This window comes from Delphinus delphis, chromosome 11, assembly GCF_949987515.2.
Source record: "Delphinus delphis chromosome 11, mDelDel1.2, whole genome shotgun sequence".
Classification (NCBI taxonomy): domain Eukaryota; kingdom Metazoa; phylum Chordata; class Mammalia; order Artiodactyla; family Delphinidae; genus Delphinus; species Delphinus delphis.
The window spans coordinates 65,908,520-65,932,482 of NC_082693.1; the positions used below are offsets into that span (position 1 = coordinate 65,908,520).

A 23,963-nucleotide genomic window follows, 5' to 3' on the forward strand; every position below is an offset into this window, starting at 1 on the left:
TTCAGACTTCTAGCCTCCATCCCTGTGATGGACAATTCTGTTTTTCAGAAGGTTGGTCTGATTGCTGTGAGTCAGCTGTAGCTGGCTTAAATTGAGCAGTTATCCATCCGGAGGTTTGATGGGGAAGGACGTCAACTTGGTGGGGAGAGAAGCTTCTCATACAGCTGGGGTGGAAAAGCTGCTCATTTAGCCTGTAGCCCTGCAAGGACATTGCCGTTGGCTTTTGGTCTGCCTATGTGCTTCTATTTAATAACCATTTTTTTCTTTGTGAGTTTTGAATAGCTTCTACTAAATCATTGATATTGTTCCCACAGTTAGTCAAAATATCTGAAGAAGTCACAAATCCTTTAGGTTTCATGACATTTCAAAATCATGAGCAATTCTAAAAGCATATCTTTTGTCTTTTGCCACAATAAAGGCTTCAGTCAGAGCTATTAATTCTGCTACCTGGGAAGATCAAATATTATGAAATGGAGCCCCTTAATGGCTGCATTTTCAGCAGATACAAAAAAAGAGGAGGCCTTTGTAATTTCTAAAATAAAATCCATCTATAAACCATATTAAATCAAGATGAACTAAAAGGGGTTCTGTAAGATCAGTCCTGGGCATGCTTTCCTCAGTTATTGCTAGAGTCACATGTTTCCCCTTCATCCTGAAAAGAAATCAAATTACAAGAGTAAGGTTTGAACTATGTTAAACAGTGATGTGTAAGAGAGATAAAAAGGGCTTCATAAATGGAAAAGTTGCTGATAGAGGAATCTTGAGTGTTGTCTAAAAGTAACAATGATTGTTCAGCAGGTGCAAACCACAGAGTCAGTGAGAAGCAAACAACATATTAGCAGAGGCTTCAACCAGTCTGACAGCTGCTGCCGAGTTCTGCAAGCATAAAAAGTATGCCTCAGTTACTAAACTAAGGACTAGGTTAAGAGAGGCAACCTACAGGCTCCGGCGAGCTAATACTCCTAATATATCATCCTGTCTCTCGTGAACAAAAGGAGAAGGGTTCGACATGGTTAGGGGTACCCAAAGTGGGGGATTGTTGAAGAGAAGCAGTGAAAGCAGAGAAAGCTGCTTTCACTTCTGCTTTGCATGGAAGAGACTCAGGAATTGTTGCTTTAATAAGTTCATGAGAGGACTGAGCTACTTTTTTTTTTTAATTGGGCATTTATTGCTCGCAATAACCAGTTAATACCCCCAAAATTCTTTTCATTGTTTTTTAGTTTAGAAAGTTGGTCAAATGGAATCATCTCTGTTCTGGTGAATGGAAAACATCCATGGCTGACAGATTCTGACCCAAATAATTTATACAATTTCTTAACAAAATTATAGCTTTTTTTCTACATGGTTTGCAAAGCTTTTCAGCTGATATTGAAAAGAGCTATATGAAGTCTTCTTGTGAACTACTTAGATTAAGAGGGCACAGTAATCTACATATTGTACAAGGATGAACTCTCAAAGAAAAATTAAATCCTTTGTTTAGACTGACTTGTTTAGATGGAAGGAAATATGAGAATTCTGTAAATCCCTGAGGTATAACCATCTAGATATACTGTTAATTTTCCCACAAAAATAACAAATATTAACCATCTTTATCTATGTGTCTAGTAAGGAAAGCTGCATATAAACTGACCACTGTGAAATATTTACTTTTTCAGGGACGAAGGACAGGGCATATTTGTGTTGGGAACTACTAGGAATCTAGGGATCACAATTCTATTGCTCACCTTGAGATCCTGAACAAATAGGGGTAGCCTTTTCTGATCGGTTTCTTAACTGGCTGTGTGGGAGTACTGCAAGCACTAAGATGTGGCCATCCTTATTCTAATAGACTCAGAGGAATGAATTTTATTCCTGAGATTTCTTCAAGTTTGAATGGATACTGGGATGACCTCAGTGGGGGTTATAAGGATTCATTTGAATCTTAGTAGGTCATTTTCCAATATTCTACTCACGTCAGTAGAGTCAATATTCTATTCACGACTAATCCAAAAAGTAGAAGGATGCTCACATTGCACCGGAGAGGACGGTACATGTGAATGAACTGCTATAACTTGGGTTGTTCTCATGTGGTGCCACCTGGCAAACCTTTAATTTCATGATGTTGTTACAGAGCAAGTCTCAAGTAAGCTTGCTGGAGCAGAGGCACACAATGGAAATTCGTAAAACTTGCAAGACTAGTAAGATCATAGATTTCAATGTCTTTTGGACGCAACCTCCCCAGTTATTTTATTAGTACTCCAAGGAACAGGTTGAGATAAGTGGTGAGATTTAAAACAGAAAACGAAGCATCCTCATTGAAAGGCCTGCATACAAATAGATATAACGCAGACAGTGCTATATCTTGAATGTCACTGTTGGGTCCCTAATTTGACTTCACAAGCCCCTTTCTCAGTTTCAGCAGGCAGCCACTTTTCTAGTGCCTTAATCTCTTTAGAGATGTCACATTTCCTAGAATGTTTTATACCTACCATGTGACTGAACCATTCCCTCCTAGGCATTTACCCAAGAGAAATGAAAGCATATGTCCACACAAAGACCTATACACAATGTTCACAGTAGCTTTATTTGTGGGAGCCCCAAACTAGAAACAACCCAAATGTCAATCAACAGGCAAATGAATAAACAAATGCTGATGCATCCATACCATAGAGTATTTAGCAATAAAAAGGAACTATTGATAAATGCAGCAACACGGATGAATCTCAAATTTGTCTGACTGAAAGAAGCCAGACAGAAAAGAGTACCCAGTAGATAATTCCAATTTTATAACATTTCTGAAAATGCAGATTATCTATAGTAACAGAAAGCAGATCAGTGGCTGCTAGGGACCCATCTGGGGAGCCCCTGATAGGATTGATGACAAAGGGCCATGAAGAAACTTTTGGAGATACTGGTGATGGATTTGTGATTGTGGTGTTGGTTTCATGAGTGATTACATGTGCCCAAACTCACCAAATTATACATTTTAAATATGTTCAATTGATTATACCTCAATATATCTATGTATGAAACCCAGGGTCACTAGGCCCATGAAGTGTGCATCTCTGATGTAAGGCTCTCAGCTCCGTGGGTGACTCGATCAAGTGTTCTCAATGGCAATTATCCAAATACTTAAAGAGAGCCCGGTGTTAAACTGCCAGTAAAATGCAGATGTCCCACATTTTACTATAAATATTTCCCTTTCAAACTCCTAGGGAGAAAATAAAGTCTATATATTAAATTACCTTTCAAGTTAATGTCCAAAGGCAAAAAACTCAAAACCCCAAATCCAATTCTCTTGCCCTTATAAGGTAAAAGTCCAACAAGTCCCTTCCAGTTTCTTATTTTGTTCACTCACAGCCAGAAATGTTAATGCCTAGATGGATTCCTACAGCAGCTGCAGCCTGTGTGTTTTACTTGGAAATGGATGTAGCTCATTCAGCTCCTCAAAAGTTAATATTAATTCAACATCAAGTCTATGGTGTGTCTCAATTTTTAAAAGGTCCAAAGAATAGAACATCCAAAGTAATTATAACACTTGCCTCACACTCACCAGATTTACACAGCAGTTATCCTGGACACAACTATGTTCCCAGAACCCAAGATTTGTTATTGTCAAAGACAATTCATAGTACAAACTCTATAGTAGAAACTCATGGGTCTGTAGGAAGGAGAACTGGGGATGGCTTCAGCCTCATCATAATGCCAACCAGTTTATGCCAATTGTCAGGGGTCCATGCCCTGCACACTTCAAATAAACAGGAAGAAATTTTTCAGCAAGAAGTTAGATTTATCACCATGCATTTAGCATGGCACACTGTATCTTCTCTCTGGCATTTCAAACACTGATAGTATCTTGTATAGATTTGCTGTGGTGCAGTCCCAATCACAGGGTGTCATTTGTGGTCCTGATCTTTCCTATCTAGTATTATCAAAATCTCTTTATATTCAGAATTTGCTCTTTTACACTGCATTTTATGACTGGCATGATTTATTTATTTACTTATTTATTTTAACATCTTTATTGGAGTAGAACTGCTTTACAATGCTGTGTTAGTTCCTGCTTTATAACAAAGTGAATCAGCTATATATACATATATATCCCCATATCCTCTCCCTCTTGAGTCTCCCTCCTTGTACTTTTTAAATGCAGAATGCTCAGTACAGTGGGAGGACTTACCAAAACCCTAATGCAATATTGGGCTGCATCTGTTACCACTTATAAAGGATTGCACGTTACTATGCAATGTTTTACAAATATTATTGCAGTTCTTTTGTTTTAATGATGATAACCAAGCCTTTCTCATTTTACAGTGATTGCAAGGAGGCAGGAGAAGCAGTATTCCAGTTCTTTCCCTTGGCTCACAAACCTACCAACAGAGACAACACTGGTAAGGTCCAGTAACAATGTTCTTACATGATAGGGTCCCGCGGGATCTGGAAAGCTTAATTCCTGCTGTGACACTGCTGGGTTACCATCATCATTCAAAAAATATTACACTAGCAAGCTATGTACATCCACTTAAGGAAAAGATTATAAATATCAAACTCTGCTTTATAAAGACCTCACTATAATATGGTGGGGGCCAAAGGTAGAAACCTGCTTACAGGTTTCTGGAAAGACCATCCCCCTATAAAATGTACTTAATTTAAAATAAATTAAAAAGTCGAAGGGGAGTCTCTGCCTCCTTCACCATTCCATTACTATGGAATTTCAAAACTGTAATAGTTGATTGCTAAATTTAAACATTTGATTGAAATGATTCGTTGAAAGCTCTGCTCCCTTATTTTCAAAACACTTTATTTCATCTGAATTTCATATGGTATAAAAGTTATTACATGCTTGAACCTGTTGCTCAAATAGCAGGTTCTTTCAGTTCCTTTTTTTTTTTTGGCCATACCAAGCAGCATTCGGGATCTTAGTCCCCCGACCATGGATGGAACCTGTGGCCCCTGCAGTGGAAGCGTGGAGTCTTAACCACTGGACTGCCAGGGAAGTTCCCTCTTTCAGTTTTGAAGGCCAACCTTCATTCAGCAGCAAGAAACAAATCATATATAATGCAGAGCATATATAGAAAATTTTCTTTCAGAAAAACAAAAAATATTTGGACATTTTATATTTAGTATAGCTTAGCAATCCAGTCTGTGTTGACAAATTTAGTTAACTGTTAGGAGGGACAGTACATATACAAGAGAACTCATTAGCCAGCATATATTTTAACCCTTGATTAATCAGGCAACATGTCTGACCTAATTTTTTTCTTGTATTTTTTTTAGAAGATACTCCATTTGTAAATTCAAGTTTGGTTGCCCCTTTTTAGTCTTTTTGCTCAATATTTTGAACACTTCCATTTTCTTCTTTTTGTAGAGCCTTTGAGCTTCTTCTCTCTCTTGTTTTCTCCTCTCAAATTCCTGAAATTATTAACATATATAATTTTCATTAGTAACAAACAATAGATATTGTTCAATAATTTTGTTGAAATAGCTATCACCATGCAAACACTTCAGGTTTGTCTTATATTTTGCAAAATGTGAGGTGTTACTTGTAAGTGCAGCAGTGTACCCTCTTTGCCGCTATGATACATGCTATGCCATAGAATAATGTAAAGTTAGTAAACAATTTTAATTATTTGTATACAAATAAAATTAAAGCACAAAGAAGGCACATTTATTTAATGGTTTCACATTTAATTAGATCCACTGAAGAGTCAGAAGTGACGTTAGAGGTTATCTAGTCCATGTAACACAAATCATTTCCAGAATATCTGGTATTCTTTTAAATTTGCCATCTGATCCAGATTTAATTCAAGAAGCATTTATTGACTATAAGCTATATATATGTAAAATATTGTGCTAGGTATTATGGTTTTGATTATTTAAGAATTAATCATGCTCATTTGACTTGCTAAGATAAAGACTCAAATTCATTGGAGTTTAAAGAAAAATAATTTGAAGTTATATAAACCTGAAAATCACTACTTGAAATACAATATTCTTAAATATATAAGTTAAAAATTCTTAAATAATGCAATATGTGAACTGTTTTTCAGTTTCCCCTGTAATGCATATAGCCCCCAAATGACACAGCCTTACATTTGTATGGTGACATAATTAACAAAGTGCTTTCATATACGTCACAGCATATTCCATCCTTTTAAAACTTTTTATGCTAGGATTTATCTTCACCTTACAAATAAAGGGCTGATGCTCAATTTTCACGGTTACAAAGATGTAACATTTATATATACATAAAGGAAGTTTTTTTTGAAACAGTAAATGTTTTTCAGTATAATGGTCCATATTCCATCTGGTATACTATTTCCAAAGGTGGCAGGTATCAGAAGGTTGGTTAAAAAAATGCATAATCTTAACAAACTGTGAAACAAAGGTCCAGTTTTTCCATGGAGAAATGTTTCTGCTTTACCCTAGTCTGCCATCAGTTTAAGAATAATCATACGAATTTTAGATGTTAAACTTCCAGATTTCTTAATTACACGATTTGTAAAGCTAAGACATAAAAGAAATTATATGTCAGCACCATCTTTGGGGTATTTTTGATCGATGTGCTCTCCTTTTTAAAGTGATAGATTAATATAGCTTCAATATAAGAAACAAGAAACCACAAATAAAATAATTTTGTTGAAGCTGTGGATACTTTTGTTCTGCTCATTTGAAAAAGGCTGTTATAATTTTGGGTTTCTGAATGATAACAAAGTGTGGTAACTTTTTGCTAAGTTAATCTAGTAAGGTTTTTAATAAGCAAAACCAACTCATTTATGTAAATTTATGAAAATCATCTACATTTTTAAAAAATTAGTAGTTCTCAAATTTTATTACGCATAACCTCTTGAGGCACTTGTTAAAAAAAATGCAACTATCTGGACCTTACTCTTGAGAAACACTGTCCCAGATGCTCATATTATTAACCTATGAGCAGTACCTTAAAATCCTATTCTTGACTACTACGATCACCTCTCCAGGGTAATATAAACAGTCAAGGAATCTGAATGTTGAAATTCTCCAGCTCTTCTCAGATTATTCATTTACTCAGCAAATACTTACAGAGGGCATACTATGTGCCCCATATTAAGAAGAAAAGCTTACATTTACCCTTAGAATAAAGGAACATGAATCTAAATATTTTAAAAGTAGATCTTACTTGTCTCTTAGCAGCACGCTTAGCTTGTATCTGCTCATACTCTTCCTGTGCTTTTTGGTTTGATGTTTTCTTTTTATTTTTCTTTGGAATAGTAATGGAACTTTGCAAGATAAATGAAAACAAATCACAAGTATTAAAAATAATATAACCAAAATTATGACACAATTATGTCAGACAGTATTTGTATAGTCAAATCTCACTAATGCAACTTAAGGGGTGGGGGTGAAGAGAATTTGAAAGAAAGAAGACATTAATTTTATTAGTAAAATGTCCAAATAACATATTAGAAATTTTGTTACAGCTGTCAAGATATAGAAAATAGTAAATGGAAAGTCTTGGAGAAATATTTCACCCAGGGAAAATACAGAAAGCTCTGAAAGATCTGAAAATGTTTAAAAACAGGAAACCAGCATATGAATGGTAGAAATGACAGACTGAAAAAGGCATTAATTTGAAGGACGTTATGAAGGACCTTGGGGGTGTACATGAACTTTAATCCCAAAGTTCTTTGACCAACTTGTCTCTATTCCGTTTCATTTATTTTTTTAATTGCAACCAAGTCTATGTCCTCTTGGAAAAAAAAAAATCCAGGTTAATAATAACAGTAGTAGTAGCAGTTAAAACTCATGTAGCACTTCCCATGTATCACATGCCTTTTTAAATACCTATATAAATGAATTCATTTAATCTTCACAACATCTGAGATAGGTCTAAGATACCATAGCGTGTAAATAATCCATTCTGGGGTTGTACAACATGGCAGCTATAAATTACATACTTACTATTATTATTTGCATTTTAGAGGACATTGGGCACCAACATATTAAAGCCAGCTCCAAAGTCCACGATGTTAAGCACTACACTATAATACCTCTCAAAAATTAAATTATTTTTAAAAACATACATTAATAACAGGAGTTAATCATGGTCCAAGTAAGTTAAATGTACTTGAGAGGCTGAAACCTAAAACCCAGGTCTCTTAATTCCCATTCCATTACTTCTTCTATTAAGCCTACCTGACAATTTATAGTCATTTAAGCTAACATGAAAGCCTCCATGAAAATATTTTCACATAATTACCTGTGGCTTCTAATATGCCTTAAGAAAAATCCCAATTAATACAGAAATTTTTCTATAATCTCTTTCCTAAAACCCTACTTACATCTACAATGAAGAATTTCAGAAGATGGTAATACATACTTTATTCTTATGCTACATTGTTCTTCTGGATGAGGCTGCTCAATGCTACAATGTTCTTCAGACAAAGCCTGGTCAGTGCTACACTGCTCTTCTGGCAAAGGCTGATCAACTTGTTCTTCTGACAGAGGCTGGTCAACTTGTTCTAACAAAGACTGGTCAGATTTTCTAAGCTGCTTCCTGAGTCTTTCCTCTTCAGCTAAATAGAGATGTTTCAGATGATCAGGGTACCGATCCGTGAACTGGGATTCCCGTGAGGTTTTAGCCTTCTTTTCCTTCCATATCAATTTCTTGTAATTTTGCTGAATTTTTAGTTTTCTTCGAAATGCAAAGCCTTGTCCTGTTGAAGAATATATCAGTCATGAATTACTTTCTGAGAAAATAATTTGCATGAAAAATGTAGTTGCTAAATTGAAATTAAAAACTTTTTATATCATCACGTTTAGGTGCTAGAATTACATTATGTTTTGCTGTAAAACGTTATTTCAAGAAAACAAGTTTAAGCTAATGGAATGAACAGTATACTGGTCCTTTGCAAAAAGACCAGGCTAACGGTAATTGTGCAGAACTAAAGAATCTCAAAGAAGGAAAAAAGAGTAGAGTGTTGCACAACTCCAACTTATTGTACTCACAAACAGATTTCTTAATTCATCTAAAACACTTAACCTAGGTCTTCACTAAATACCTCCGGGGAAAAACCCTCGCATCTATTACCTTACGTTAGAGAAAATACGACTGATTTTCTAAAGTAATTCAACGCAAACGAGAAAAGACGGTGTATGACTTTCTCAACAGCAATTATCAGAAAACTACCTATTTAAGATTTATACATTCCAAATGGGTTTTTTAAGTACTTACAAACAGCAAGACAAAATGAAAAACACAAACTAAAACGAAGCAAACACAGTAAGAGAAGACTGGAAGGCTCTGGGGTATTTGTAATCAGCAAGAGTGTGGGGCAGTACATTTCCGGCCTCGCCTTCTATCCTTTACCGTAATACATGCACAAATGGACTCATAGATTCTCTCTGCTTACGGTTTCACGGAGAAAATGTAGACGAAAAGAGTTCTCATTAAAAAATGGGATTAAGTCGAGGAAAATGTTGAAAGATTTAGAGCAACACTGCCTCGCCTTCCCATCCAGAACTCTGAGATGCCCACGGCTTCAGCAGATTTAAGAATAGATTTCTCTGCCCCAAGTACGGCTCGGTCTGGTTACTAAATCCTTCCCAGCTTGGGCGGATCGCGTATCCTAAAGTTTCGCAGGCCCGAGGACTTGTAAAAGGCTGCCTTCTTACATACATACCCTCGCGAACGCTCCCCGCGAAGGCCTGCGGATAATTAGGTCGCCACGTCCTCCGTTTCATATTCTTATTTCTGAATCCGACCAGTGAAACGCCTTCGCCACGCGACCCAAAGCTCCCTGTCTGCCCCCTTGCTGCATGCCTTACCGGCGCCATGGCACACCAACCGCGGCGCCAGAAAACCACAACTGGCGCGGTAAAAAATACGTCATCAGGCAGAAGCAATCAGCCGCCCACCCACAGTCCAGATCGGAATTCTACTTATGCGGCCTATACTTTCCACTGAGCCCTTGCCTTGCGGCCACGTTTGCGCCACCTACAGCCCGGGAGGGTGGGCGTCATGGCGGCTTCTGGGCCGCTCCCGGTGACCCAGGACCTGTCCACGTTGCATGCCAAGTTGCAGGGGCTGCTGCGGTTCCTGAGGGAAGCCCTGTCCATTTCCAGTGCACATACGGTGGACTTCTACACAGAGTCCGTGTGGGAGCAAGTGGTCGACTTGCCCCCGGAGACAGTGCTGGCGGTGCTGAGATCGGCGGCGGAGGCGGAGGCCCAGCCCTCGGAGGCGCGCCTCCAGGTGGAAGCCGAGAGTGGATCAGGTGAATGGAGGATGGGCGGGGCGTTCAGGAAGGCGGAGAGACATCCCGCCCAGTGAAGGGTGGTGTATCGTAGCGGAAGTCGAGCGGAAACAGGTACGCGGCGGGACTGGCAGTGGCGGGGCAGGGATGCGCTGCCTGGTAGCGAGCGGAGCCCCTTCTCCGCTTCTTGGAGGCGTGGGGCTGGACACTCCTCCCGAATCCCCTGTCTTCCATGGGTGCTTGTGTATTTCCACAGTTTAAAGAGAGCAAGAAACATTGCTAGGACCTTTCTTCATTTAGTAATTAAACAATCATTTTCTTAACTGGCGGGGAACAGTGCTTATAGATTGCATGTGGAGCACAGCAGAAGATAAATCAACACCTAACAATCAAGATCATTTCAAATGGTGATTATAGCCGAGAAGAAAATAAAACCAGTCAACTGTGATAGCGACTGTGTGAGGAGGCTGCTTTCACCTGGTTGGTCATGAGCATGAGAAGGCGCCGGCTGCAGTGAGCCGCAGGAAGGGATTTCAGGCCCACGGAATCGCGGAGGCCCAGGGCAGGAAAGAGCGGGGTGGGTTGAGGTTCAGATGCCTGAGTGGCTAAAGCCAGGTGCCGGGCAGTGGCAGGTGCGGCCAGGGAAGTAGGCAGAGCCGGATCGCGCGGGGCTCTCTGGGCCTCGGAAGGATGATGGGTTTGAAGTAGGATGAGAAAGCTTTGGGCAATTTAGTCAATATAGTGCCTTAATATACTTTACATTTGAAAAGATAACTGTGATAGTTATTTGAAGAACAGACTAGTGGGGCAAATCTGAGAGGCCAGTTAGAAGGCCATTTCAGTAATACAAGGAAGAGATGAGATGATGGTGGGCTAGGATGGTAGTACTGAAGACCGGGAATATTTGCTATCTCTTTTGAAAACTGTTTATAAAATATCTACTACTGAAACTTAGATTCTACTAAGGCAAGTACATTTTGGAAGTAGTATGATGAGAAGACACCAGCAGGATCCTGGGATTTCTTCTACTTTGTTTCCAGGCGGTCCCAACCTTGCCCTTGCTGGTGAACTTTATTCACTTGAGCATTCTCTGAAGGCAAAGCACCACTGGGGGGCCTTCCTATGATAGAACTTGGTAAATACTGGTTTCTTTAAAGTCACTGTTTATTGTTGGAAAGTTAGGCACTTTTTTTTTTTGGTCGTTAACACAGTTTATTATTGGCACACTTAACAGTAAAGCATACATAAAATCCAGCTGTTTTATAATACACGGAGCCACTGTCTTTACATGTATAGAGAAACGCATTAATATGCAAATGGGAAAATTAGTTTTTTTATAAAGTTTCACATAAATACACTGGAATTGCTCCCAAAGAAAAGTCCCCATAAAAGAACCAGGTTAGGGCTTTACAAAATATTATACAGGAAATATACTATGAAAAGAAACAACAGTCAACTCAGATACAACAAGAAAAACACAAAAGAGTTTCAGATTTATTAAACTGCCCACAAAATTAATGGATTACATGGCTTGAAAATATTTGGATCAACAGAAATTTTACAAATGCCTACATTCTCAATGGGCCAAGTGCCTTTCTTGACATAAAAATCTGCCTTGGTGCCTTTGATGACAAAAAGACATTTCTTGTTTCAGCACTCGGGCTCGATTGAACCAACTCAGGATGGAGGACCAATTGACATTAGCTCGGCCATAAATTACCCTGCTGGGCCCTCTTAGCTGTTACCCTATGAAAGAAAAGGTGAAGGGGGAAAAGAAGATAAAGGTACATTTAAATTACTTTCCAAAAGTGGATTTTTTTTCTTTTTCTTTTTTTACTGAAACAAGTAACTCTCAGATGCAAGTCAAAAAGCAGAAAATATTTTACAATATTAAAAAGTCTATCTGTAGTTGGGTTCGGATAGAATGAGATCCTGAGCACTGAGGGTTTGTTAACAATATGGCGTTTGTTGGATGGTTGGGTGGGGCGGGGGGAATGAAATTAACAAATGTGGTTAAAACCGAGCCAGGAGAAGCCTAGCTTTTGCTCTTATTTTAATTACGATTACTGCCAGTATCTGTGTTACCTGTGAAGGCCTCCAGGGAGGGGTCATGGAAGTTTATTTGGAATGATCCTCTCAATTAAAAAAAGAAAGAAAGAAACTCAGATCCCTGTGGTTTAGAAATAGTTATTTGCATGGAAAAGTTTTAATGTCTCTTCCTTTCTCTGCTGTGAGTAAGGATCTGAAATAGTGATTGTAACTCACAGGGGCTATTGACAGTGGATTCCGGAGCTGGTCAATCTTACTGGGAAGCTTGGGGTGGGGGGTTTTCTGATTTGGTCTCTTGAGTGGTGGGAGGTTTGCTGCTCCATGGGCTACTGTTCCCCAGGGCTGGTGAACTGGTGAAGTCTTCCTCGTCGTCCATGCCGTTGGCTGCATCATACTGCGTGTTTTCTAATCTATTGATTAGCCTTTTGTCCTCATCCCCAAACTCCCCTCCCATCAGAGTTGGCTCTCCTACCACCATCAAATCCTCTGAGGAGGACTGTAAGTGACTCCTTCAGGGCCCCTCAATGCTTCCCTTAAATTGGCCAGAAGGGGTCACTGCTGTTGAATGACACAGGTCTCCATCCCTCCCAGGGTTGAGGCTGCAGTTCGGGATCGCTCCTAGCCCAGGTACCTGACTGGACAGACTCAGGTTGGCAGCTGGCGTCTTCTTGCCGCCCGTGCTGTTGGCAGTGTTCCCAGTGCTGCTGCTGGAGGTGCTGCTGGTGGAATTTTTTTCTTTTTGTCTGTTTCGTTGTCGGTTGCCTTGTGGGTTCTGGCGGCGCCACCATCCGCCGCCACTTCTGAAACAAGCAGGTCTTCAGGCAGTCTTGTGGACTGAGGTTGTAAGTTTTATGTCTGGACATCAGTTCCTGCATTGGCTCCAGTATTACACACAACCTGAGGTAGTTGACGGTGAAATTTGTTAGCCCCATCCTGGTGTTTTTGGACAGCTGATCCAGGACTTGAGGATCTTGTGCATTTATGGCAAGAATGCTTCTTGGGACTAACTCTCTGTATTGTCTAATGGTAAAGTGCCATGTTTTTATTCTCATGAGATCATCAAAGGTGAACTCCAAGGTCAGTCTGCCTTCTGTACACATCTTGGTAAACATGGGCTTCCCGTGCTGGGTGACCATCGCACGCTGTCTCAGTCCACCGTGATGGATGAGCTGTGGTAAGATTCTTTTGAGTGTTTGAGAATGTAATACAGGTCAGTATTACAAACACAGTGCTAAAGTAACGGGGGATGAGGGTCCTGCCGATAGCTGCTAGTGTTGGAGGGTCTCCTGCGGAGGCAGGGGGTTGCTGTGGCACACTGTGGGGACAAGGAACCTGGCGGCAGAAGTTCTGGGAAGTACTCCTTGGCGTGAGCCGTCCCAGAGTCTGCCATTAGCTCCACCAAAGAGTCGGGTCGGCTCCAGTGCTGGGTCGCCTCAGGCCAAACAACCAGGCACTTCTTCAGTTCACTCTCATAATGCCTAATACCTATGATAACGTGGCAACTTAAACTCCAAAAGAGTTTAAGATCATGTCTGTCGTGCTGTATTCCAGCACCTAGTAAAATACCTAGCTTGCATAATTAAATACTCAATGAATATTTGTTGAATGAGTTAATGAATGACTCATTCTGGCTTCCAAAAGAGTAAAAGAAACTAATTAAATATGAAGCCCAAGACTTTCATATGGGTTTAGCCTAGGCTTCATACAGTGGAAGAATTAGATTGTTTACATATCCTAATAATAACAATAATAGGATTAATTGATATTTACTATTTTCCCTGCAGTGTGTTGTTTGTTTGCATATTTTCCCTTTTAATATTTACATTAGTCTGGCAAGATGGGTTCTGTTTTCCCCATTTGTGAAATTGCCAGTTGAGGAGGTAGTATACTAGGGGCACAGCTTGTAATGGAGATGCAAGCCTGGGTCATTGGACGCCACAGAGTCTGAGGTCTTTACCACCGTGATAAAGGTTTTTCTGGATTATTTAAGATTGAAGTACAAAGGGCATTTATTATCAAAACTGATATTTTGATGACATGGATACATTTCTTATGTTTTGTTTTGTTTTTATTGTTTCCCCTTCAAGAATGTAAGAATTGTTTTGTTCACTGTTGTATCTTTAGTGCCTAGAATGGTGCCCGGTCAGAGTAGGTGGTTGATAAATATTTGACGAACAAATAAATGAATAATGCCACTTATTTGTTCTCTCAGCTAGGAACAAAATACATCTTTTGAGAAACACAACCAATTTTGTGTCAACTCAACAATAATGGAATCTAGACTAGATTATTCACCTTTGAAATGTCTCTGACCCTGCCGAATTTTATATACAAGATATTCAATTGTACAAATGGTCTGCCACCTCCAGTATTAAAAATAATGAATTTAAAAAAAAAAAAAAATAATAATGAATTTTTTATAATATATGCTTGTAAAGAATATTAATTTTTGTTTATGTAAAGATTATGTAAATATGGACATTTTCTCCATTACTATATGAAGTCTGATGTTTGTGTCAGAGTATTTTTTTCTCTTTGACCAGATTTGTATCTTATTAAAGAATTGTTAGTTTCTCTATAAGGATAATTTAGCACTTAATTTTTATACTGTTGAGTCAGACAGGGTACAGATTCCAATTCTACCAGCTCTGTGACCTTGGGGAAGTTTGTTCATTCATTCATTCATTCAGGGAACATTTACTTAGTGTCTGCTGTGTGCCAGTACTTTTCTAGGAGCTAGGGAAATAGTAAATAAAGCAAATAAAAATCCTTATCTTCACCTTGCTTGCATTCTAGAGGGAATAGAGATAATTTTTTAAAAGTGCCACAGAGAAGAATCAAGTAGCAAAGAGAGGAGTAAATAAGGGGATGGGCAGGAGGAACATACGTTTGCAATTGTAAATAGGTTGTCCTAGCAAAACTTCATGGAAATAACTCTGGACAAAAAATCTAAATAAGGAGAAAATGGAGTCATGAAGCTATCTGGAGGCAGAGCATTCCAGATAGTGAGAACAGGGAGTGCAGAGGCCCTGATGTGGGAGCAGGCATGGTGTGATCAAGGAGCAGCAAGGATACCTGAATGGATTTCCATTAGGGTCTCACAAGAAGTGTGGTTTTCTGCCAGCTTGATATGAGGAGTTACACATGCACAGTGTGTGAAAGTACACTAGCATATGTTTGGCATAATCATTTGGTATTTTATGAGACCAAGTTGTTTCTGAAAATCCTCAGTGTAGCCATTTCAGTAGATTTCTCTTGCCAGGTGATATTCTGGCCTGGTCAGAGTCCTGAAAGTTTCTTTTCCTCTGTTCATCTAAAAAGAACTAGAGAGAAAACAGTATTAATTCTCCACAATTAAAAAGGAAAGATGGTGAAAATAACTATTTTAAGGGCATAAATTATGGGTGTTGTGGTTTGAATTGTGTCCCCCCCAAATTCATAATTCGAAGCCAAAAACCCCAATGTGACTATATTTGGAGATAGTCTTTAAAGAGGTAATTAAGGTTAAAAGAGGTCCAAAGGGTGGTGCCCTAATCCAATAAGAAGAGGAAGAAACACCAGAAGGGTGCACACAGAGGAAAACTATGTGAGGACCCAGTGAGAAGGCAGTTGTCTGCAAGCCAGGGAGAGGGGCTTCACCGGGAACCAGCTAGCTCCGCCAGCACTTTGATTTTGCACTTCCAGTTTCCAGACTGCGACAGATTTCTGTTGTATAAGCCACCCAGCCGGTGGTATTTTGTATGGCATCTTGAGCAGACTAATGCTATGGGCTTTGCAGACTGACTGCCTGGTTCAAGTCCTGGCCTCACCACATACTCGTTTGGTTAGCTTGGGCTGCAACTCTGTGTGCCTCAGTTCCTCATCCATAAAATTGGGATAAATAATTATAGTACCTACTTGATGGGGCAGTCTGAAAGTTATGTGAGTAAATACATGGCAAGGGTTAAGCGGAATGCCTAACAAAGAGCAGCACTTAACCCACGCATTCACTTGACTCATGTTTACTGAGTGCCTTCTACCTACCAGGCCCTGTTCTAGACCCTACTGTTATGCTACTGAACACAATAAAATCCCTGCGCATGCAGAGCCTATGTTTTAGTGAAGGTTGATACCCAGAAAACTGTATGTACACGCGCACACACACCCCACTCGTTTTCCAGGAAGGGAAAGTGAAAAATGGTCTATCTGAGGGAAGAGTGTGTCGGGCCAAGTGAATAGCAGGCACCAGGTGGGAACGTGCTGTGTGTGCTGGGAGCACAGCAGAGCCATCCAGGTGAGACTGATCAGAGATGAGGTTTGAGTAGCGGCCTGAGGCAACTTCATGTGGGACTTGCAAACCATACTGAGGGCTTGGCTTTTACTGAGTGGAGTGGAATGCTCTTCAAGGACTTCATGGGGGGGTATGCTGTGTGATTTATGTCTCAGAGGGATGACTCTGGCTTCTTTGTGGAGAAGGTGAGGGTGGAGGAGGTGAGGGTGGAAGCAGGAGGACAGGATAAGGCTATTAAAATAGTCCAGGGTGGGCTTCAGGTAATGGCTGCTTGAAGAGGTCAGGCAGTTCCTCCAGCAGGTAACAATGACAAACACTGACCGGATTATTAAAAACTATTGGAAGGTTCTGGAAGGTGACCAAAGAGGGACAGAAATACGAGCAGAGTTTGCTGTTGGAAAACTGCTACTGATTGGGAAGAACTGTGAACTCATGACTTTCTTGCTGGGGGTGCTCCAAACCCCCCTAGATCTGGCAATCTGGAACGACATTCTTCCCAGCTCAAGATGGCCACAACAGAGTTCAGAGATGGGAGCAGATGGAAATTTAAGGAGCACATTCTGGAAGGAGGGCCACAGAAGGGCTGAGATCTAAGATGTGAGTATAAACTCTGGCTAAAACCCTGGATGAAGTATAGACACACACCCCCTCCCAAACACACACACACATGTGCACATGCGGGCACGGGAGACTAAGAGAATCCAGCAAAAACACTGACGAAACTAGGGGGATCGTGAACCCTTGAAAGACAGAGCTCCTGGCAAGATGTGCAGACTTGCTGCACCTTTGACAGAGTATATTCCCCAAGCTGTGTATACAGCTTGGGTGGCAAAAATCAAAAGCCTGATTGAATTTCTGTATCAATGGGCAGAATTCAGGGCTGGCAGAGTAACTGGAAATTTAGGCTGGGGAGCGTTGGAAACAAATGTAACCACAGAGAGGATGAGCCCCCCAATCTGACTATCAAATCCACCCAAATCTTCATCTGCCTGCTGAACTACACAGGCTCAGGGATACTCTCAGGGGGCAGGCTAATCAGCAACTGAGCAGAGACACCAGCTGCTGCTTGCTGAGGGAGAGATAGATTTCAGTCTGAGTCCAAGCAAGTTCACTTCTTAGTAGAATAACAACAACAAAATCCTTAGAAAAACAAAATAGATCCACTACAATAAATTATCCACAATTCTGCTTTTCAACCAAAAACTACTAGATGTGCAAAGAAACAGGAAAGTATGACTCATACTCAGGAAACTGATTCCAAGTGAGCCCTGATGCTGGATTTAAGTAGCTGTGTTCAGAGAATTAAAAGAAAGTGTGACCCAAGGCGGGAGAAAATGAGTTAATAGGAGCCGATCCTGATTGGGCTCAGATGTTGGATTTAAGTGGCTATCATAAATATGTTCAAAGAAATAGAAGAAAACAGCCTAAGCATTAAGGGGAAACACAGTATTAATATTAATTATACGACCTCCCTTATAATTGTTTTCATTGGAAGCGTACACACTCATTGACAATTATATCGTTACACACGACCTGTTGCTGATAACACGCTCTCACACAGTTTCTGTGGGGTAGGAATTCAGGAACAGATTAACGGATGGACCTGGCTTAGGGTCTCACGGTTTCACAGTCCACTTGCTGGTGGGGCTGCAGTTGCTGAAGTTGGTTGAGGTTGGGGAACTTGCCCCCACAATGTCTCACTCACATGGGGGGTAGTTGGTGCTGCCTGTTGGCACAGGGCCTCAGTTTCTCACCATGTGAGCCTCTGTGGGGCTCCTTTCATGAAGGCCGTTGTGTTTGCACGATGTTCTTGTTTTTGTCTGTGCTCAGTCATGGTTGTGGACTTCGCATGGTCACAGACTTGGTCTGATATTGGTGTACTACTGTAAATGCTTTCATGTTTAATAGGGAAGAGTGTGGTCTGTGTGCCGGCGCCAGCTCCACCCCAGCTATAAGCTGCTATCTCTCTGTCACAGCTGATTGTTATTGTTGTTATTTTTTTCCTTTTTCACAAGTGTATTACCAATCTTACAAAGTTGTAGTAAAGCTGAAAAATGATGTAATGTGGCTCCTAACATAGAACTGGGAGTATAGCATGGATTCAATAAGTTGTGGCTAATAAATGATGAGGGTTGTGGGAATGATGATGTTGGTGGTGATGGTGTAATTAGGTCTTTCTTTCCTTGGAAAAAATAAATTGTCAGGAACTTCTGGAAATGTATGTGCTCCTATAACACCCCATATACTCTCCCATATCAACACAGGTCATCCTGTTTTCATCGTCCACTGGCTTGTCCCTATCTGCAGCTAGATTATAAACTCTCTAAAAACAAAAGTACAGTGTTTGCCTTTTTCAGTTTTGGGTTCTTAGCACATTGAACAGTTTCTGCCATATAGATGAGTAAATTATTCTTGAAGATCGAAGTGAAGCATAGATCTATAAAGAATGTTATTGAAGGTACCCATGGAAATATGGTACTGAACTAGATAGCTATGGTGTGGTTTCTGTCCATATTATGTTTGTCATCATTGTTTTTGTATGACTTGATCCAACTCATAGGTTTTTTAACTTAATTTGCTATTCTTTTCCTGTGTGAAAATGCAGTACTTCATTCAGTACATTGAAAATTACAGAAAGATACCATGAGAATCTGGAGATAAAATCAAGGCAGGCATCATTTCAGGCTAAAATTTCTGAAAGTTTATCACATATATGGGTGAGATTAACCATCTGCAGAAAAAAGCCAGTAGTGATAGCTTCTAAATACTGATAAAACGAACAGTCTCCTATATCTCCTCTCAAGGATTAAGATTTTGTTTTCCCCACTTCAAGGGACCTAGGCTGTGTCCTTAGGAAGTAATGACTACATATATAAATCTGTAACATTCTCAAGTGAATTATCTTTTGGTCTTCAGGAGTTAATTGGTCTTCATAAGTATAGAAAAATCTTCCAAAAGGCAAAACGGAAGAGATTCTGAGTTAGGATAGCCAAAATACTTTATGAAACCAACATAGATCATGACTACACAGGCCACTCAAACAGCTACCCAGCTTGATTAAAATTTTCTTTTAAGAATATCTGGCTTTATTTGTTCTAGTTGTAATTCTAAAATTAGGAGACAGTGTCTCATCAAATGAGTGATATGGGTTATCTCAATGTAAAGTAATAAGTTTATAAAGTCAGTTTCTTGTAACTTTGCTTAGAATCAGTTGTGGAAAACCTATTCAGCTCTCAGGAAATCCAGGTTTCTGTGCCTGCAAAGCCATCCTCTGTGACTTTGCCAAAGCCCAGGGCTGCTCTAAGACTCTTTCAAAGCCTCCAGGGCCTCTCTTGACTCTCTTCTTTCAGCTTCTTGAGGCCCATATGCTACTTCTCCTGTTTCTTGTTATCACAACTTACATGATCCTTACCAGGATTGGGTGCTGAATAAATGTTTAGAATTGGTTCCTTTTGGTGAGCATCTGCATAATTAATTTACTGTCATTTTAATTGAACAACACAGGAAGTTTTTGCCTATGATAGATTATTTTGTTGCGGTTTCTCTTAAAGTATTTTTATTGCACCTCAATAAATTAAATTGCTTCTTGGCCATTCTAAGTATTTTTTTCTTGGTGGTGGTGATGGTGGTGATTATGGTGCATTGAAATTGTGCTCACATTTAATTTGAAACACATGAAGCCAGAAAGCATGTTGGAAATAGAAAGTGAGAACAACAGAGAAATAATTAGTGTCGTCTGTTTTACTCTGTCGTATTTAACTTTTATCCTTTCACTTTCCATATGTATTTTCCTGAACTCTATTTTCCCTTTTTATATTTTTCTGGGTCTTTTTAGCAGACTTCAAGTGTGGAAATAATTTCATACAACAAAAAGATAGTGGCAACTGTCAGCCCAGTTCCTGGGTTGCTACTGTAATTATGGGTAAGGGTGACAAAAATGCAAACAGATCTTTGGGAACTCAGGATAATTTGTCATCATATTTTATTTATTTGATATATATAAAGTGCTTTCCGATTGTTCCTTTTAGGTAGGGCCATTTAGAACTTGAATTTATATTCTAGTTTTTAATGGTTACCCCCCCAACTTCTGATTTCCCCCATATCATTCAATTATTAAGAAGTTTAGTAAAACAAAGTTCATGAAGATTCCTCTTATCTATGGCAATTTTTTCCCTCATTCTACTTAAATTATGCTTATATTTAGCCAATCAGAATAAATGTGTCTTCTATTTGTTTAGATATTCACTTTTATGTTGCTTGGTACTTTAAATTATTTATTTATTTTTGTTAGACGGGCATTATCTAAAAAACTCAGACTAGTAACTTAGACCATCAACAATAAGAGAGGATCTGTTTAGTACTAAAAATACTGGAGAGAAAAGTGTTATCTTTTCAAAGTTAGATTAATTTTAAAACTATGAAATTTATATTAAGAATTAATAGCTATCTACCAATGAATAAAAGAATAATTTTACGTTGTTTTAAATATTTAAAATGATCTCTAGAAGCCAGAGAAAAAATACTTAGTTGAATTGTCTGTTATAATATTAACATTGGGTAAAGTAAAAGTTGAGGAAGAGTAAAAGATAGTGATTCTTAATCTCTTAGGTCACAAATCCCATTAAAAGGCTAATTCAAATAAACACTATCATACCTCTTCCTTAAAAAGAGGCATATATGCTCACACATAGATGTAAAACTTTACAGATAGCTTTCGGTGATTCATAAGCTTCTTTAGCTGTTAGACCTCAGGATAAGAACCGCTGGTTGAAAGCATTATTAGTATTACAAAGCTCTTTGCCTTCATCTTGCTTTAGACCAGCACTTGTACTCATTCTTCTTTTTCTCGTCGCTTTTTGTTCCTTATTATGATATATATTTTCAAACATTTCTTTAACTAATCTTTATGAAGTTCTGAAACTTCCCTTGTGAGGGGAACTGCATTTCCGATATAGCTGCAGAGTATTAGACTGGTATCTTTAGGCAATACCAATAACAATTACTGAAAATGAATTCTTCCCTCTTTCTTGATCATTAAAATCAGAGTGGCGAATGTAAGGTTTAGGTGGGCATTTTATTTGTTTTTTCTCTATTGCAGTCACCTTAAATAATGGTCCCTAAAGAATAAAATTGATCTGGTTTTTATGAATTATACACATCATTTACAAAAATTAAACAAGTAAAGAGCAAGATCGGAGCAAGATCTGCTGGAGGTATGGTAGGAATTAGAGAAAGTGTATATTTAATGCAAACTCGTCTTGCAGGTTCCTTTTACTTGGCACCTGATTATAACTGAATTCAGTTGAGTAGAATAGACACACATCTATTTTGTGTTAATGTTGGAATGTAAGTAATGGAGTTTAGAATAAGAATAGCAGATGAAATTAAACTCAAGTTAATGGAAAGTACAATTTTAAGAGACAGCTGTGACTTAATTTTACTCTCTCAAAATCCCTTATTAGTAATTTAATTTTACTTACAATTACTGTTTATCTGGGACAAAAAGTCTTTATTTTTCCTGCCTCAATAATAAACAAACTGTAAAGTCTTTTTTTATTCTTGAAAGCCTGGAAGTCTAGGCCCAAGTCAATGTGTGTATAGAAAGGAAATACTGGTCTTCTCAGTAAGAGATCAATGGCAGCGTTAGTTACTAAGATACTGCCATCCTTGAGGCACTGTGGGGCAGCGAAGCCTGCCGTGGTGTTCAGAAAATGGCAGCGAAAATAGGAAATGAGATCTCTGAGGTGGGAACAAGAGAAGAACAAAGAGATTGATTTCATAGCACTTACTGCTCTGAAATAGGTTCGTTTTTATTCTTTACAATTATAAAGCAATTTTTAAAGTTTTAGAATCTAAAATTTATTTTGTATTTTGCTAACAAAATCATATTTGGTTTATTAAATTGAATTTATTTTTCAGAAAATGTTTACAAATATTTAATTTATTCTTCAGTGCTTCTAATTTTAAATGGAGTTTGAAGTTGTGGAATTTCTAGTAATCTATCTCTTGGTTTTGGTTATTTTCTGAAAATAGAGACTTCTGATGTAGGAAATTAAAACACTGTAGTAAAGCAGACTTGAAACTATATTAGGTCTTTAAGGCATGGTCAGGATTATAATCTATCTACTGAATTTCACTTCAAATTTAGTAAGAAATATCATTGGTAATAAAATTTCTCCCTTGAGCTTTCAAGCTGATTCTAGGACATGGTGTCCACTGCTAACCACTGGGCTCCCAAACACTGAGAAATTCTTGCTTTCAACCTACTTACACTGTAGAACCCAGTGCTGGCTGTTGGACTTGCACGTTGTGTCTCAAGTTGCAGCTTACCTGTCCCTAGTCATGCTTTCATTCTAACAATGGAGGGCTTGCATCCAACTTCAAGAGCCCAAACTTCCTTTCTCCCAGCAGGCCCCATGTTTAGAAACTGAATGTTTGTATTGATCATTATTTCAAGTTCTTCTCTAGTAGCCTATATGGTATTCTGGGCCTAAATATTTGAGTATTTTCTGCCCCACATTCTTCCAACAAAGTCCCAAGTGCTGTGTTAGGACACTCAGTTACTTAATTCGGACTTTGTGCTTTGGGAGTTGCCTCCTATATTCTAGGCACTGTTTTAGGATGGTGTGTGTGTGTGTGCGGGTGTGTGTGTAATTAAATACTTACATGTATATATGTATACGTACATATTTAAATATATGCCTATGTGCATATATATGTGTACTCCTTAAAATACTGTAAAAGAGATATTTGCCCCCATTTAATAGATGAAGATATCAAGTCTTAGAGCAGATAAATAGATTGCTCATGGCCACAGAGGGAGAGGCAGTCTGAGAACCAGAATTCAGACCGAGTTCTTGCTCATTCATTTACCCATTCATTCATTGAGTATGTACTATGACAAGCATCAGTCTAGGTTCTCAGGATACAGCAGTAAACAAAAATATGTCCTCTTGCATGTTACTTACTATGTCAGATGGTGATAAGTGCTATAAAACATTGATACAGGATCAGTGAGGAATGAGAGTTGAGTGAGGTTGCAGTTTTAAATAGGGTTGTCAGAGAAGTTTTCACTGAAATGGTGACATTTGATTAAAGACCTAAAGGAGGTGGAGACAGAACCATGAAACTATCTGAGAGAAGATGGTATCAGACAGAGGAAAAAACAAGTGCAAAGACCTGAGTAAGCGCATCCCATGTGGCATCTCAAAAGAATTCTAACTGGGAATTGCTGAGCCCTCTGGAATCCACACTGAACATTCGTGGCCCACATGCCTTGTAAGTGATAAGACACTGTATCCCGTAGATGAATCATGAGTTGTTAACAAATTCGCTTTATCAGGTTCAGTTATTACCTTGCACATCGTAGGCATCCCAGAATTGTTTATTTTTTAACAAGTTTATTTTTTATATACCAAATCAATTTTCTA

The 23,963-nt window shown here is 38.9% G+C and overlaps 2 protein-coding genes and 1 pseudogene across 3 annotated transcripts in view; 1 reads left to right on the forward strand and 2 right to left on the reverse strand.

Moving 5' to 3' along the window:
• Positions 1 to 2,518: 2,518 nt before the first annotated feature.
• CCDC59 (coiled-coil domain containing 59) lies at positions 2,519 to 9,906 on the reverse strand. 2 transcript variants are annotated; one of them, XM_060025321.1, is made up of 4 exons: positions 9,642 to 9,900; positions 8,339 to 8,675; positions 7,139 to 7,238; positions 2,519 to 5,391 (listed from the first exon to the last, which is right to left on the reverse strand). In XM_060025321.1, exons 1-4 carry the CDS (start codon positions 9,793 to 9,795, stop codon positions 5,230 to 5,232), a joined length of 753 nt encoding a protein of 250 aa, XP_059881304.1. In that variant the 5' UTR covers positions 9,796 to 9,900; the 3' UTR covers positions 2,519 to 5,229. The 2 variants fall into 2 exon arrangements, with proteins under 2 accessions (XP_059881304.1, XP_059881305.1); XM_060025322.1 differs by lacking the exon at positions 7,139 to 7,238 and having other exon boundaries at positions 9,642 to 9,906.
• Positions 9,907 to 9,933: 27 nt separating this feature from the next.
• The window catches only part of METTL25 (methyltransferase like 25), a 123,535-nt gene continuing 109,505 nt past the window's right edge, over positions 9,934 to 23,963 (forward strand). Inside the window, exon 1 of the mRNA XM_060025320.1 lies at positions 9,934 to 10,235. Within this exon, the coding sequence (XP_059881303.1) occupies positions 9,980 to 10,235 (256 nt within the window). The 5' untranslated portion in view covers positions 9,934 to 9,979. The remainder of the gene's footprint in view (positions 10,236 to 23,963) is intronic.
• LOC132433925 (LIM domain-binding protein 2-like) lies at positions 12,517 to 13,414 on the reverse strand (annotated as a pseudogene).